Below are 15,793 nucleotides of genomic sequence, written 5' to 3'. Positions count from 1 at the left end.
CATCTTAAGTCAGCAGAGGTAAATAAAGTAATGACACGCTGTTTTTAACTTAGAGCATTTCCTACAGAAGGATCCTTCTGAACTTGAACTCTTCTCTTGGAATAGCATCTTAAGGACAAAAAAGGTATCCCAGAGCGGAAACATTGTGGTCATCTTAACTTCAAGGACCACAAAGTGACTAAGAAGCAGACAAATCTGTTAGCTAGTCATTGAATCCCATGCATCTAAAAACTAATATTGTACCTAAAATGTAGTTCAGCGTGTTCTTATAACTAATGGGTCGGTCTTAAGGCTACCAGTAATATTAGTGTCACTGAGTTGGGTCACTCTTTTGGTTTTCTTAGAGGTGCCAACAAGCTTCTGAATTGTCTTAGTCTGACTTTTCAGTGATAATCTATAATTTGGATATCATCTGAAATAATAAACAGTGGCTTTATAATTGAGCTAACGTTGTTAGCATCTAAGATGTGTCAATGTAGATCCATTAGTAGGTGTTAATCTTAAAGTCTCTATCTCTTTCTCTCCCCTTGTTGAATGCATTGGAATCTACACCTAACATTAGTAGGATTGGAACTCAGAGTATCAACTTTCTTTCCTTCTTTAAGTGCAAAGGAGAAACCAAGATACAGCTGCAGTGCATTCTTAATATAGCTCTAATGTACTAACCTTCTAATCCACTAACCTCATAACTAAAAAAGAAAATGTCTAGTCTACAGGAAAGAAATCAGGTGAAACTACAGTCTTCCCATACTGTTTTCCAGATGTTTGAAACTCCCTTTAAGGAATTTGGCAAGGATATTGAATTTGTGGAAGGAAACTGGAAGGAAATAGTTGTCCTGGAACAGAAATGCTAGAAGAGCCGAAAGGCCTAGTTACAGTTCGGCATAGCGGAAAGTCTTGCTATTTTAATGTTCCTTCCATTCAAGTTTCTCATAGCCTGATGTGAAGTATGACTTCAGCTGATCTAGCAAGTCATCCAGGTCCCGGAAACAAAATATTGACAATATATACCTAATTAATAATAAAGGAAGAAAAGAACATTGGAGGCTTTAGGTATTTTCGAAGTTAAGTCCTATCATTAAAAGGTTCTTACTAATAAGTCTCCTTGGTCCACATCCAAAACCGAGGGTAAATATTTTGGGAAACTGTTCTCTTCTCAGCTGGTTATGGGGCTGAATCTTAAGGGGAAGATTTTGTGCATGTGTAGTTGCACAGCATATTTCATTCTCTGTTTTCTTTTGACTATCAGTTGTATGTTGGTGTTTGTTTTTTTTTCTTAACCAGTGGCCCAGTGGGGTGACATCTGATTTCTATTTTTTTTTTTAAAGGAATGGCCGTTGGAGGTCAGAATGGAAGTTTACAATCACCCCTTCAACCACTCAAGTGGCTGGCATCTTGAAAATTCAGGTATGCTTATCTCAAACTGTGCCCTGATCAGTAACGTCTCCAGTTATTATCAAGGGAGACTCAGGGCAGTGTATTAAGTATTCTAAGAGAATTTGGGGGCCCAATAAGCAAAGCAGAGATGCCCATTCAGTTAAGTGTTAAGCATCTTAACTGCATATTTACCTAATCCTTACAAACACAAAATGTGTTTAATGTAATGATTCAGAAGACTTCAGAAGGTATATTCACCTCAGCTAGGCATATAGCTCTTCGGTTTCCTGTTTCGTGAATTCATGGTGGCACAAGCCTATCCTGAGGGTAGGCCCTTTCTGAAGTTTTTTTCTTTTTAACTAATAATAATAGCAGTTTTTTTTCATGTTACCCACCCCATTGTTCAGAAAGGTGGGAACCTTTGGTTTCAGTCATTCCACCATCTGAAATTTTTGAATCCGGCTCTCCTTCATTCAGAATTTGCCCTTCCTGTTGGCTTTAGAGCATTCAGAAAGGAGATACTGTCCAAGGAGGAATGCAGCAATCTTGAGACCAAAGGAAGTCTGACTGTCATGTGGTAGGCAGGGGGACTTGACTTCCTCGATTGGTTCCCTGGAATGTGTACACATATTGTGCAGGAGTTTATTAAAACAATTCTGCGATCAGGAATAGAATCTTAGTGCAGTCTGGCTTTCAGCGTAGTACTTTATTATTTTTTTTTTACAAGTCATAGAGTCAAGTTCCCTTTTCCTGCTCTTCTTGTGCCCCCATGAGTTTTGTACTTCCTTACTGCTCAGTGACTTGATTTCAGAAGGAAGATGCAATGGAATGTTTTTCTAGCCATAACCTGAGACTTAGGATGTTATTTCAGGATGTGGTAGATGTGTTCAGATCCACCCAAGCAGGGGGCCTGAATCTGATTTCCCATTCTGGGGCAAATTCTGTAACGACTGGAATGATAGTCAAAATGTGGACGGCCAGTATTATGTTGTCAGATCAAGATGGTCATGGTAAGCACCCTAAATAACTTCTAGGCTTGTCAAGACTTTCTCCACAGCATGCACTTCTGGTTAAATGCCTTAAAAGATTTTCCAGAACAAGCAGGCAAGTGTCTACCTAATTCTGGTAAAGGTTAGCCCAGTAGCCTAGAAAATACCCTGAATAGGGAGTTTAGTCAGGTTTTAATAGGCATCTCAATTTGGGCACCAGCTGATTTTGTCTTTTATTACTATTTCACATAATTAATCAAGACATTATTTACATTCATTAAAGTCTGTGTTTTGGGGAGTGATGAAAAGTTTTACTTTTTTTGCTTGTATAGGAACTGCTTATTTCATCAAGGAATTTTGAACTCAGTTTCAAATTTTTAGAAATTGTGTACAATTTCTTCAATGTATGTGGGAGTGCTCCCCCTTCCCCTCTCCAAAGAAACAAACAAAAAAAAGTGCTTTAATTTTTTTTTAAGGAGCAAAATAATTTTCTAGAATATGAACTCATTATAACATTAGTGAAATTTCAGAGTACTGAATTTCAGTGTTATTTGCAGAATCTTTATGACAGCAATACAGCCATTGCCCTGTTTCTGATAAGACCTTTTATTAATACGTTGGGGAAAATTCCAGCATCACCTGCTGTCTTCAGGTGTGTTCAGTATTTTTAAGGTCACTTGCACAATTTCTTCCTTCTTTTTTTTAATTCTATTAATAAATTCTAATGTAGGAGATTCTCAACTGTCTTAATCTCTTCCATTGTTTAATTTTCTTTGAACTATATGTAAGGGGAAAACTGCAGCAGCAGAGTCTTTTACTAAAAATAAGTCCCTATGGCGCTTGACATGCTCCAACTGTGCATGGAAAACAACTGATAAGTGTACTGGTTACTAACTTTATCTCTTAGATAATTTGTTATTCTCATCCCTCCTTAGTTAACCTTTCCAAGAGGTTCTGTTCATAAACATCATCCTTCTTGTAGTCTTCTGAACCCAGACCTAGCATTCTAGAAGGATGTCAGCAGTGAGGTATAGTACAGAACAGTTACTTCTCATATTTTGTATAAGATATAACACATTCCAGAATTAGATTTGACTCTTCATCCCGTTAAGTTTTTAGGCCTGAGTGTTTGCCAAGAATGTGACTCAGTGAGACAGATAAGATGTTCGTGCTGATGTTGGCCTCAAAGCACAGGGGAGGTTTGGGCCTTCTGCAGTGGATAGTGACGGAGAAAGGAGGAGGTTTATGCTTGTCTGGGTTCTGCTGTTTCATTGGGAGCTCTCAGAATTTTGCACTGAGTAAGCACTAATCATCTCTTAGGAACTGGATTGAAAAAGGCTGGCAGAAGTTTCACCCAGTAATGTTTGATTTGAAAAGAAGCTTTTCTTGAAAAACAAGTATTTGACAATAAGCAAAATAATAACGTAAGATGAATCATAGGAAATAATGTTTTTCTCATATAGGAAACCTTTCTTTTGCTTAGGTATTATAGCTGTCTTTCTCTGTGTTGTGTTTTCTCTATTGTTTATAAAATTGAGGGTCTCATGCACACATCATGATCATAATGTATATGAAATTATAGTATTGTGCATTAATCTCCAAACTAAAATGTTATCTTGCCTAGTAGGGTGAGAGACAAATTCTTCAATTCCTCATAACATAGCTACGCTGACTATGCTGACTTTATCAAAATTGTAAAAAATCTTTAAAGATACGTGTTTTAGTGTCAGTGAGCTGCATAACTCTTCTATATCAGTTATTGTGAATGATTACATGTAACTTTTACATATGCTTCCTATTTGTTACGTTTTCCAATAGTTGCATTAGAAACTGAATGTTTTCAGATCCTTCCCAACTGAATTTAAAAGTACTAAAGTTAGCTTGGGTAGGGTTTTACTGGTCTCCTCCTCCTGCAAAATAATCAAGGAAGCTGTTCTGTAGATACAACATTTCAAGAGTAAATAGATTTCATGCTACTTTGCTATCTAACCTTGGCAAACTTTGTCCCAAAGAGCTCCTTTGTCTACATAAATACCAGCTTTTGTTATGAGCCATATCTAATAGAGGAAAATATCTGTCCCTAGAAAACAGTTTGGGTGAAGCAAAAAACATCTTCACAGTATCCTGAAGCCTTGCCAAAACTATTCTCACTTTAAATATAACTTCACCATTTCAAGAGTTTCTAGTAAGGTCACGTAAATAGTATGTTATCATCTTCATGATGTTAATCAAAACCTTGGTTTAGTGGTGGACTCGGCAGCGTTAGGTATACGGTTGGACTCTATGTTCTTATGGTTCTATGGTTCTAAACTTCTTTGCATGAAATACTGCTTAAGACACATCAACACAAAAATGTTTCCAGAGTAGCTTCTTTACTAATCCCCTTCAAAAATATTTAAATTCTACAACATTTTGGTTTTGGTTTTGTTGTTCTGTAACATTTTATGTGTGTTTTTGTTTGATTCCTGTAGGTTTGTTATTATGATAAATACTACAATACTTTGATTTTCCTTTATGTTGTTGGTCTGTAACATTTAATATGAGGTTCTTTGTTTAATTTTCTGTAGGTTCACTATTATGAAGATGGTAATGTTCAGCTGGTGAGCCATAAAGACATACAAGATTCTCTAACAGTGTCTGTAAGTGAACTTTAAAGACCTTAGTGTGTATATTGAAATGACTTTTTAATTTAAAAAGAGAAGCAAGCTTAAAAAAACGCAAAAGTTTGGTGGCTACTTCACTCTTCTGCATGAATAGGAATTAATGGTCTAATTTATAAATATTTTGTATGTAATATTTATTACTTTTACCTAACATGTAGCTACTGTTTAAAAAAAAAAAAAGTAAAAAAAAAAATTAAAATTAATGTATGCTTGCATGTGGCTTATATAAGCTAAATTAACTTTGATTGTAAGTCTTTATTTAGCTTGCTGTCAGTTTTTCTGCACTTCTGTTGTATTTAAACTTTGGTCTGCAGAGTGACCTATAGAATTAATTTTTGAATATGAAGCAGGTTTGAGTTGTAATAACGCACTGAAGTAGTACGGTCTCTAGGAGATTGCCTTCTTTGCTCACTGGGAGAAGACCAGTATGCTAAAAATAGTGAACAAATGCTACCAGCTGAGAAGCAGTAGTGGGTATTCTCCTTCATTTCCTCCCTGTCTGTAACCGGTGCTGTCAGCCTCTTGCTTTTCTGTACAAAAAGCCCTTTCAGAGATGCTTCGGCTTTAAATATAAAGGATAATTTTATTCAGCTTCTTTCCAAATGGATCATTATAGTAATGAGGAGCAGACAGTAGAAATAAAAATTGTTTGGAAATAGTACCAGCTGTATCCTTTAAGAGTTGGTAATGTTGCAACATGGACAACTACTACTTTTGAAATAATGTTCTTGCCTACTGGAGATTGTGTTTATAAACAGTAAGATTTTCTGTTGGAGTGTTCTTTAATTAAACTTAAGCCAGTGCAGTTAAACTGGCAAATGGAAATTGTAAAAGTGAACAGTAGAAGTATTTTAATGATAAGGACTAGTAGTGACCAATTTGGCTCCAAAGCTCAATTCATCAATAAAGAACATTGTTAATATAAAGCAAGGCTTGTTGGCTTTTCAGTTGCAATAGCACCATAAAGAATGGGGGAGTGTGGTGCCAACTGATAACACTTCTGAAGCTGTAGATATAGAATTACTTTTGACCCCCTAAGCAAAGGACTCTGTTCAGTCTTTCATTCAACTAAGAGTTGCTTCAGGGAAGATTATGTGGAAGTTCTCCTTTCAATAGCTTTTGCTTCACTTTCCATGAATCCAAATTTAATCCTGTTCTGCAATTTAGTAAAGCAGCAGAAGACCGATGAGTAGAAAAACATCTTTTACGTAACTTTCCTACCTCCTGCTAGAACAAAAGCAAGTATGTTGCTGGTTACCAATTTTTAGCCTTGGCTTTGAGCTTCATAGAGGGCAGAGGCTGTACAGGTTCATATTTCACACAGAAGGAGTGGCAGGTAGATTAAAAGGAGCCCCAATGACTCCTCTTTTTTGTTGCTTGGCAGAGAAACAATTTTGTACCATCAATGGTCACAACTGAAGTAAGTGACTGGAGAGTTCTCTTGTTGCTAGAGTTTATGAATAATTTTGCTGAAGGTTACGTTCTTATCCCTAATTTCTCTGTGAGTCAAGTAAGAATTCATACCCCCGAATTCTTCCTGTCATTAGCAGAGCCTTTGAAATCATTGCCTCAGTTGACTGAAAAGTCAGAACCCTTTCATTTTTTCTACTTGGTCTCTGTCTTCTCCTTCATCTCTTTCTGCGGTGTCCAGGAGCGCTTTCACAGCTGCTAGGTGTGGTTTCACTGAAACTTTGAACCAGTTGTAGTTGAAGTGGCTGTATCTTGCTCCCAGTCTTTGCCTTTGTAGGAATGAGGGATCATGTGGGGCAAGAACACTCTTGTCTTTCAACAGCTTCTGCAAAAGCACTCTTAGGAATGGCTCCAACACCAAGTTGGAAGTTTTGAAATTCATGAACCCTCACTTCCTTCTTGAGACTTCTTTCAAGCACTTCAGCTAATTTGTCTCCAGATTGACTGATGGGTCATTTTTTATTTTTGAAACACACACACGCTTGCATACTTAAGGATGAGGCCCAAAGCCAAGAAACTGTTTATCAGTCATGATGAAATTTGGACATTGTGGTGTGTTGCACCCTCATTTTTGCAAGATGTACTTAGGGATGTTTTGGTTTTTTGTTTGTATTCTGCATACTTCTGGGTTAGCTGGTGTTCTTTAAGTTTTCCTGAATTTGTAGTGGAAATTTAACATTATGAATGTTAATATCCATAATTTGCATGTTTTTAGACACACGTGTGTGCATTTTCATATTTCCAAATGCTGTTCTGTTCCATATGTCTTTTTATCATACCACAGAATTTAAAATCAAAATAGTGTAAAGAGCTCCATGGTAATCTTTATGCTTGTTGCAGTTGGACTGCTTTTATATTTTTAATATAATAATAATATAAATATTATAATAATGTGGCATATGCCTCTTGGATGAATGTGTTTTTTAGGTTTGGTTTAGCCACTAAATGGTCATGTGTTCTCATGGAGTCTACCTGACATCTCTCATAACTATAGGAAAAAACATAATCCAACTGGTCTTGGAATCATGCTGTACATCAGACCTAACTGAAATGCTCTTTTTCTAGAACGAAGCCCAGACAGCGAAGGAATTTATAAAAATTGTAGAGGCTGCAGAAAATGAATATCAGGTAAGCTGACTCACATGTATAACATTACCATATTCTTAATCAAAGCTAGTGTTCTATAATTAGCAAGCTTTTGATATTAAGATAATGTAGTTCCATACAAATATAAATAGATTACATGCTGTTATTAACTCTATCCTCCCTTTCCATACCTTTTGACGATTGCACTCACCTACTTACTGTTACATTTAGAAGTCATTTTTTTGAGTGCAGAAAAGTCCCTAGCGTGATCGAATACCGGCAATTCTGATCTCTTTAAGTATTAGTGCATACCTTAAGCGGAATTTTTCTACAGATTCTGTTCAGAGGCTACTCTGTTAGACAGCTTTGCTAAATATGACTATAAGCATTATCCATCTCAGTTAGTCATTTTAAAGTTAGAAAAGTATAACTGTCCTAGATATCCTCTGTAGAAGTGGATTCATGTTCATTTAGGTCTTGAGCATAAGGTAAATTTCAGACACCATGTTCTGTCAGTTTTAAAAAAAAAATGCTCTTTAATAAAAATTTACTAAGTATGTATCAAATGCATTAGACTCAAGTTCATACGATGTTGTGGGCTGACTCTACCCATCCCCACAGGCAAAACAGTGGAAGACTGGTGTCTGAAATTAACGATGTATGAGCTAACTCTGATCAGCATTTTATTCATGCTGCTGATTAACCACACTGTGGTTTGCTGAAACACCTGAGCTACAGCCAGGTTTATTGCATCTGTCTCACTAATTTTCTTCACATAGTTTCAATCTAGATCTAACAGCTTTCCTTCATAAAATATTATTTTAATTTGACATATTTTTATTAAGCTTGTTTAAGAGGTAACAGATTACTCAATCATTTAACTTTTTATATAACATCCTAGTTCTGTTCTTCATGTGTCTTTGCTTTGTATGACTTTGTGTTTAACAGACTGCTATCAGCGAGAATTACCAGACTATGTCGGACACTACTTTCAAGGCCTTACGTCGACAATTGCCAGTTACCCGCACCAAGATTGACTGGAACAAGATCCTTAGCTATAAGATCGGAAAAGAGATGCAGAATGCTTAAAGTGAACGTTGCATGACTGGATCATTTTAGTGTCCTTGTATACAAATAAAAATTATTACAAAAAGTATTTGGAACTGTCAAATCACCCAGTCAGCATGGGCTTTTGCCATTGAAAATCACTGTAAGTAGTTTGGTTAGAGCACAAAGCTTAGCTAATTGAGTTTTTTCCTTTTTCTTTCTTTTCAGAGGATTGCAACTTCAGTATAGCTGAATATCTTCCTTTAGAGTTTCTGTTGTACCTTTATTTTTTTATAATGAAAAGACCATGCCTTTAGTTTTCAATTACACGTTAAGAACAGTTTGAAAAATATTTTTGCATATGATAACCCTTTCTCTTGCTTTCATGTGAAATGGACAACTTCCAAAATTTGCTGGATTCCTTGTTGAGATCAATAATGTGCATTTCTAGGTCAAGGTCAACACGGAGTTAGCCATAGGTGCTGTTTTTGAAATCATCTATCCTTTCATTGTATGTAAAATTGAGAAAAGCATTTTCTATATTGTTTAAACGTTTCAGAATACTTATTTAGCTAACTCCATAGTAACTAATTTTTTTTTTTTAAAGAAAAGGCCAGGGTCTAATGCTGTTTTAAGATTTTGAAATTAAATAAAAGTACTTATTTCAGAAATGCATTTAATGCTTTGTTCCTGACAATTACTTAAATGAGTTCAAACTCCATCTGCCCTTGAGGTTTTTTTATCATAAAGCCACAAATGTATTATAACAAGGCATATTGTAATATATATAATCCTGTACTCATTACTATGTCTGTCAGTTTATTTTTTTCTTGGATTGAAATGTACTAAAATTCAATGTGACATTAAAATGCAAATTTTCTATTTATTTGAGTATCAGATTACTTCCTGATATAGCCTATTTTTGGTGTTTCTATGTATTTTTAAAATACTGCTTAAAACAGCCACAAACTTGCGGCCTATTGGCTATTCTCAGTGTATTTGGAGATTGTTGTAATATCATCATCCATTGTTTCCATCTGCATTTAAGAAACATCTACATATGGGAGTCTACTTAAAACAGGTATCTTTTAGCTTCATATTGGCTACAGAGGATGGAAGAAATTACAAGACCAAAAATAACACGTTTGTCTGGAGAATACTTTCCCTGTCTGATACATCTCGTATTGAAAATGGACATTAGGTATCTAAAAAACACAGACTTCATTACAAATGTTGTATAACACTTCTGTGAAATGCATAGATTTCATTTTTAATTGGATGAAAACCTGTTTTAAAATATGCTACCTAATTACATGCTTATGATGGAAAACTAAACAGCTTTTTTTTTTTTTAGAAGGCAGGTATTTATGCACACTCCTAAACCAGTAAAGCTTACACAAAGGTTTTATATCTTTGTTTACAGCATGATCCAATTAATTACCTTAAACTGTTAAGTTACAGCATAGCAAGAGAGAGAGTCTAGACTTGTACTGAGTGTAAAAATGTACACACAAAGTAGTTTACTGTTGACTAGTGATAGCACTACCCCTATATTCTGTTCTTCAGTGCTGTCTTATAAAGGGGTATAGAATTAACTGAAGTTCTTGAAATTGCTGCTACTTTACAGTACTAAACTGTATAGTAGAAGAGTGGGATTTGTTCTACCACAGTCTTCCTGGAGAGTTGCCCTCTGAATTGTCTTCGTAGATCAGCTATTGAACCATGTTGTTCTTTAAAAGAAGGCTTATAAAAGCCATATGTGAGCTAATAACAGATGCTGAGTCACTGTCAAGTCAGTCTGTCAATCTTAACTAAGATCTAAACACAAACCTTGTTTGAAGAATTTCTTCAACATATTTAAGAACAAGCTAAAAAAAACCAGAAGACAGTGAATGGACAGTTAGGAGAACGGTTAATGGGCAGCAACGGTGCAAATAACTTTTCTAGCTGTTAGAATATTGCATATGACTAGAATCAGCACTGGCTAAAAGTCAGAATGCTATTTTTCTTACCTGAATAAAAGCTAGTTTTAAATATATTCCTAATAAAGAGGTATTTTACTGTGAAGTACCCTATTACTGTGTTTCCCTCTCTGTTTATTCAGTCCTGTGATAGTCTTAATTCCTTATCTTAAAGAATAGCATCCTACAGGTTCAATTCTACCAGTAGGGTGACATAAGTAGATTTGTATTACTTATATTTTTTCCTGTTGTGTTGATTTTTAGTCTGTGACATAATTTTACACCTTGAACGTCAAATTTATTAAGTTATAGCTTCAATAAAGCAATTTATAAGTAAATCAACTATTCTGTTACTTTTTCGAAATGGTATGCTGTATCGTATTTAGGGGTAATGACTCCCAGATGAAGCTGACCTGCGTATCAGCTGAGGCACATGGCACATTTGAAGTTACTGATTTCGCTCGAAATTTTGGATGTCATTTGCACTTTTTTTGTTTCTACCCTTACTGCTCTTAAATTGGAGAACTTTTAGAGCTTGCTTATTAGGCTTTAGGGTATTTTGTGTAGGTAAAGCATTTTCTCTGAGAAATTTTGCTGTGGCAACTGTCTTGATGTGAATTACTGTTTGTTTATATTCTATTTTTAAATATAAAGACAAGCTTTGTATTGTGGAATGTTGATGTACTAGACATTATGGCTTGTAATATGGACTTGTAAAATGCCTGTGTTTATGAAGTGTATTACATCTCATGCATCTTAGTGCCCCTTTATACGAAGGAATTTCTAACTTATGCAAGTAAGCAATTGTTCTTTCTGAACATCTGCAACAGGACTGACAATTCTGCTTTCAGGTTCTCCTGAGCAGCCCCTTTTTGTGTGTCTGTCTTAATTCACACTGCAGGTAGAATGCAACTTTAAAATCATTGTAATTTTGGTTACGTCACTACTGCTTCTTATGCTCTACACGCTGAAAGCAGTTCTGCAGGCTGGTTCAGTTGGGAACACCGCAAGGCGTAATAAACAGTCATTCAGCCCAAGGTTACAAGTATTGTATGAGACTGAACATCCTAATAGATGTGTTCTCTTTAGGGGATGACTCCAGCCCCACCTGCGGCAGTGATGTAGTTTGTGCAGTTTGGGAGTAATCCCTCTCTCGTCCCCACTTGCCACATACTGGTTTGGCTGACAAAGCAGTTCTGGTGCTCTTGAGTTCACTTCCTGTGGGAGAAATCCGAACTGGGAACTGGGCTCTGGGTGTGCACCAGATGCCGTCAGGCCCCTAATGGTGACGTGAGTCCATAGCAGTGTTTTCCTTCAGGCAGCTTGAAACCACCGATGTGTTGAGGATGTCTGGAGGATCAGACTAAACCTGGCCTTCAAATTCCCAGACTGTATGTACTGTAGGCGTAGAGGTTGAACATTGACTGATTCTATGGATTCACGCCTATCGTACTGAATTACTTGCGGACACAGACATAGCTTCTGTTGCATTCGTTTACTGGAAAGAGACTGCAACTGTTCTTCCTCTGATGCAACTGTAAACTAGGTTTAGATTAAACTTAGTTTGTTCATAACCTTGAAGTGTCAATTTTTGTGTGACAGTGTCAACTCTGAACTCTTTTTTTTTTTGTTTTGAAAGGGGAAAATTTGCATCAGATTTAAACAAAAAAAAAATCAATTCTTTTCCACAGCTAAAGGAAAGGAACTGTGAATATGTACTTTATTCCTTCTGTGAAAGTGAATGCTTAGTACTTGGTAGGTTTTTTTTACTAGCAGTATTTTCCTCTGTTACTGTAACAGGTATTGCTCAGCGTATTATCCATGTGCTCATCACGAGAGGGTAAGAGCAGTAATCATTGCCTTAAAGGATATATTCTGTAAACATGTTTAGACTTGCCTGTGCATCTGTTCCTTGCAAATCAATAAAGTTGTGCAGGGGCAAATCTGTTAGGTTTTTTTCCTCTCAAGAGGAGCTTGTAGGGACTTTTGCGTGAAGTTACTTGAAATAACTTCGGATCTGAAACAACTTCCAGCTTACAGGGTTGTAAATGTACCTGCTAAAGTACTATTTGGTTGGTTGTTTTAGGGGGACAACACCACATGCTAATAATGACTTGTAGTAAATACTTATTTCAGTTTTGTATTTAAATGTGCTTAATATTTTTCAGTATCCAGTGTATACTGACTGCAGCTACTGTAGGCATCAGTGAAAGAATTGAGAGTACTTCCTTTAAGAAGTAGTTTCCTAGCGTGCAACTCAAAGTTTGAGTTACCCTTCCAAGATTACTTCAGAAATTACTTAGGAATGAAAATGTAGGAGTCTGAACTACAACTTTGGCACAGCACTGTGAATGCAAGACAAGCAGCGTTGTGAGGAGGGGTTCAGAAAAACATGCTCACGATCTCTTTCGTAGCAAGTAAAAACGTCCTCAGAGGGATTGCCAGTTATGGTGCAACAGCTGGCTAAGGCAAAAGTTGCCTCTCGTGGTACATCTGGAACCTAGGCTACTTTCCTCAGATGTAGAGGAGAGAGTTTTGGTCCCATGAGGTAAAGAAGGGACTCAATCTCCCTGGAGCAAATGTTCTTTCAACTGGCTAAAAGAGAACCAGGCTATCTCCTCTTTTGCAAATAACATGTTTATGAATCTAACAGAAAAATCACAGCCACAAGCTCTCAAGTACAGGAAAAATACTTACCTTTCATTCTCTTAGGCTGCAGTGGATTTAAAATGTTTTCCTTTCGCCTGTTTGAGCTGCCTGCCGGCCCAGTGTCCTGGCTTGCTTGGGTACCGGATGGTCGTGTGTATTGTCTCGGACTGGGCATCTGTTGCAGGAGCTGGGTACTAAAAGTTAGGTGCCCAAAGGCAGAAATGTTCAAATTCTTGCTGTGCTGTGAAGGTGCCAGAAGGGCTGATCATGCAGCAAGGGGCCCAAATATCAGCCCTGGGATTTGGGATGCCGTCATGCTGCCTTTTCCCAGGTAAGGCAGTTCGTCCAGTTGTAACGTAAGGTGCGTCAGCAAGACTGGAAGAGGTACAAGAATGTGATCTCTTATGACCTTCCTTAAGGAAGAAAGGTGCCACGTGTTTCCACTCAACCAAGTCTCCTGTTCAGCCTGGAGAGTAGGAGCCTGACGCTGCAGCTCTTGAGGAGAGGGTCAGTTAAATTAAAGTTGCGCTCCAGGGTGCAGGTCTGATGGAGGCTGGCAGAGCACTCACAACAGGAGTCTTGGGGGGACAGTGCCCGGTGGGCTACAGCCTCTGCTGCCCGCCTGTCTGGGTACACGTGCTGTTCATGAACCCGTGCCTCGCAAGCGGCGACGGCCTGCTTCAAGTATTGCTTGAGCTGTCCTTCCCACCCCGGCACAGTCCATCTGAATCCAGTCAAAACTCCTGAGGATGCTGCTCCAAATGCCTCTGTGGCCCTTGTTAATAAACTGCTGTTCGTGTGTTGACCTAGCGCATGTTACTCTTCTCTGTTGGTGTAGCAGCGTGCAGTAATAACATCCATGTTATTTGGAAACTAGGCAAGGAGGCTTGGAAAAGGAATAAACTAATTACAAAATAAATCAGCATTCAAAAGATGAACAGATTTTTTAAATACATTTTCAACTTTGCTGTGACACTTGAGGTTAATACCTGCACAAGCAACTGGAATAGAAATCTGAGCTTTCAAGAGCCATTAGCAGTTTTAAACTAAATAGCAGGAAGAAAAATCTGCTTCCTTCTTTCCTTTTACGTGACGCTGCATTGTTAAACCAGCTTTCAGATGCTGTAAAACTGGTAAGCTTTGCAAGTCTTTCACTTCATTGTAAAAATAGGAACATGAGGTAGCAAAAATATGATTGGCCAAAACACAGTTATGGTTAAAGACTCCAAAGTTCAGATACTTGATGGAAGATTTCTGAACAATAGTGGTGGTAGAAGTCTTGAAATCCTTGAATGGAAAGCAAAAGCTCATCTTGTTTTTTATTCCACAGTGTGGCAGGATCAGCTGCATCTCAACCGTATGTGGCAGGACAGAGGCTTGTCTGCTCTGAAAGAAATTGCTGATGATAAAGATTATCCTTCCTCTCCAAGTGCGTGTAGGGCTTTGGTATTATTAGTATTAAGGTAGATATTAAGAAAAGTTAAATCTTCCTTGCTGGATCTTAACCTCTTTTTATCTTAGCTGTGGGCATACAGAACAGCTTGTTCCCGTTTTCTTTGCAACACATTTTATGTATTTGAGGAGCGTCTCCAGACTATGTAGCTTTTAGGCTAAAGACTGAATCCAGCAATTCTAATTTCTGCATGAAATCCAACACTTCACGTCACTTCTCTACATCCTGTTTTTGGTTTCTGTTCATTCTGAGAAGCTTGTTTTTCTCTGCATATTGTTCATTTTGGTCCTTGTGATATTGCAGGCTATCGTGATATTAACATAGTAGTTGGATTTCCTTTTGCTAGAATCTGGCTTTGAATGCTAAATTAAGGAGGGAAAAAAACCCCAACCTACTACCGCTAGGTGTGTGTGCCTGATGTTATCCTTCTCTGCTGACAAAGTAGGCGCTGGGAGTGTACAAAAATGAGACTGTTCTGTATCCTAATGATGCGGACCTACCAGCAGTTGGTGTGACCAGAGTTATTCTACCTGAATGTAAATGAAGGTAGAGAGTGCCAGTACCTAATTTCCCAAAGAATAAATCCAGCTACCTGATACTTCACCCTCCTGATAAGATCCTTCCAGAAAAGATCCTTCCAGACGTAGTAAAGTTGCTACCCAAATTGTAGCTGCTGACACAGTGTGGTAACCCAGTGCCTGGTGTCAAAACACAGATGATGACAAGGTTGAGAAAGAGGGCAGTAGCAGATGCAACCCTGCAATCCCACAACCAAGGATCATTGTTCTGGGAAAAATCAAAATTACCAACAAAGTAACAGACGCAGTGAAGGAGGTTCCAAGGTTATCTGTAACAGTGGATTTTCACTGCAGATGATGGGTTTGCTACAATCCCGTGGCTGTCTTTGGTGGTGGAGATTCCACAGAAGAAGAAAACATAGAAACAGCAACCATTACTGTGTCCTTTGCTCAGAACCTCTCGTAGTCTATTGATGAAATTATAAGGAAAAAACCCTTCAATATGGCTCTTTGTGCCTGCCAGCAAGGTTAGGAAATGCTGAGAGGAAAGAATGGAAGCGTATGGGTGAAGCTCCCTGCT

The 15,793-nt window shown here is 37.6% G+C and overlaps 1 protein-coding gene across 1 annotated transcript in view; it reads left to right on the top strand.

Annotated features, from left to right (window-relative positions):
* The window catches only part of CAPZA2 (capping actin protein of muscle Z-line subunit alpha 2), a 32,444-nt gene extending 22,926 nt beyond the window's left edge, over window positions 1-9,518 (top strand). The window contains exons 7-10 of the mRNA XM_075147320.1: window positions 1,329-1,407; window positions 4,934-5,005; window positions 7,565-7,627; window positions 8,534-9,518. Coding sequence (XP_075003421.1) covers window positions 1,329-1,407; window positions 4,934-5,005; window positions 7,565-7,627; window positions 8,534-8,674 — 355 coding nt within the window. The 3' untranslated portion in view covers window positions 8,675-9,518. The remainder of the gene's footprint in view (window positions 1-1,328; window positions 1,408-4,933; window positions 5,006-7,564; window positions 7,628-8,533) is intronic.
* Window positions 9,519-15,793: the final 6,275 nt, after the last annotated feature.

Source organism: Calonectris borealis, chromosome 1, assembly GCF_964195595.1.
Source record: "Calonectris borealis chromosome 1, bCalBor7.hap1.2, whole genome shotgun sequence".
NCBI lineage: Eukaryota > Metazoa > Chordata > Aves > Procellariiformes > Procellariidae > Calonectris > Calonectris borealis.
This window is presented reverse-complemented; position numbering and strand designations above follow the sequence as displayed.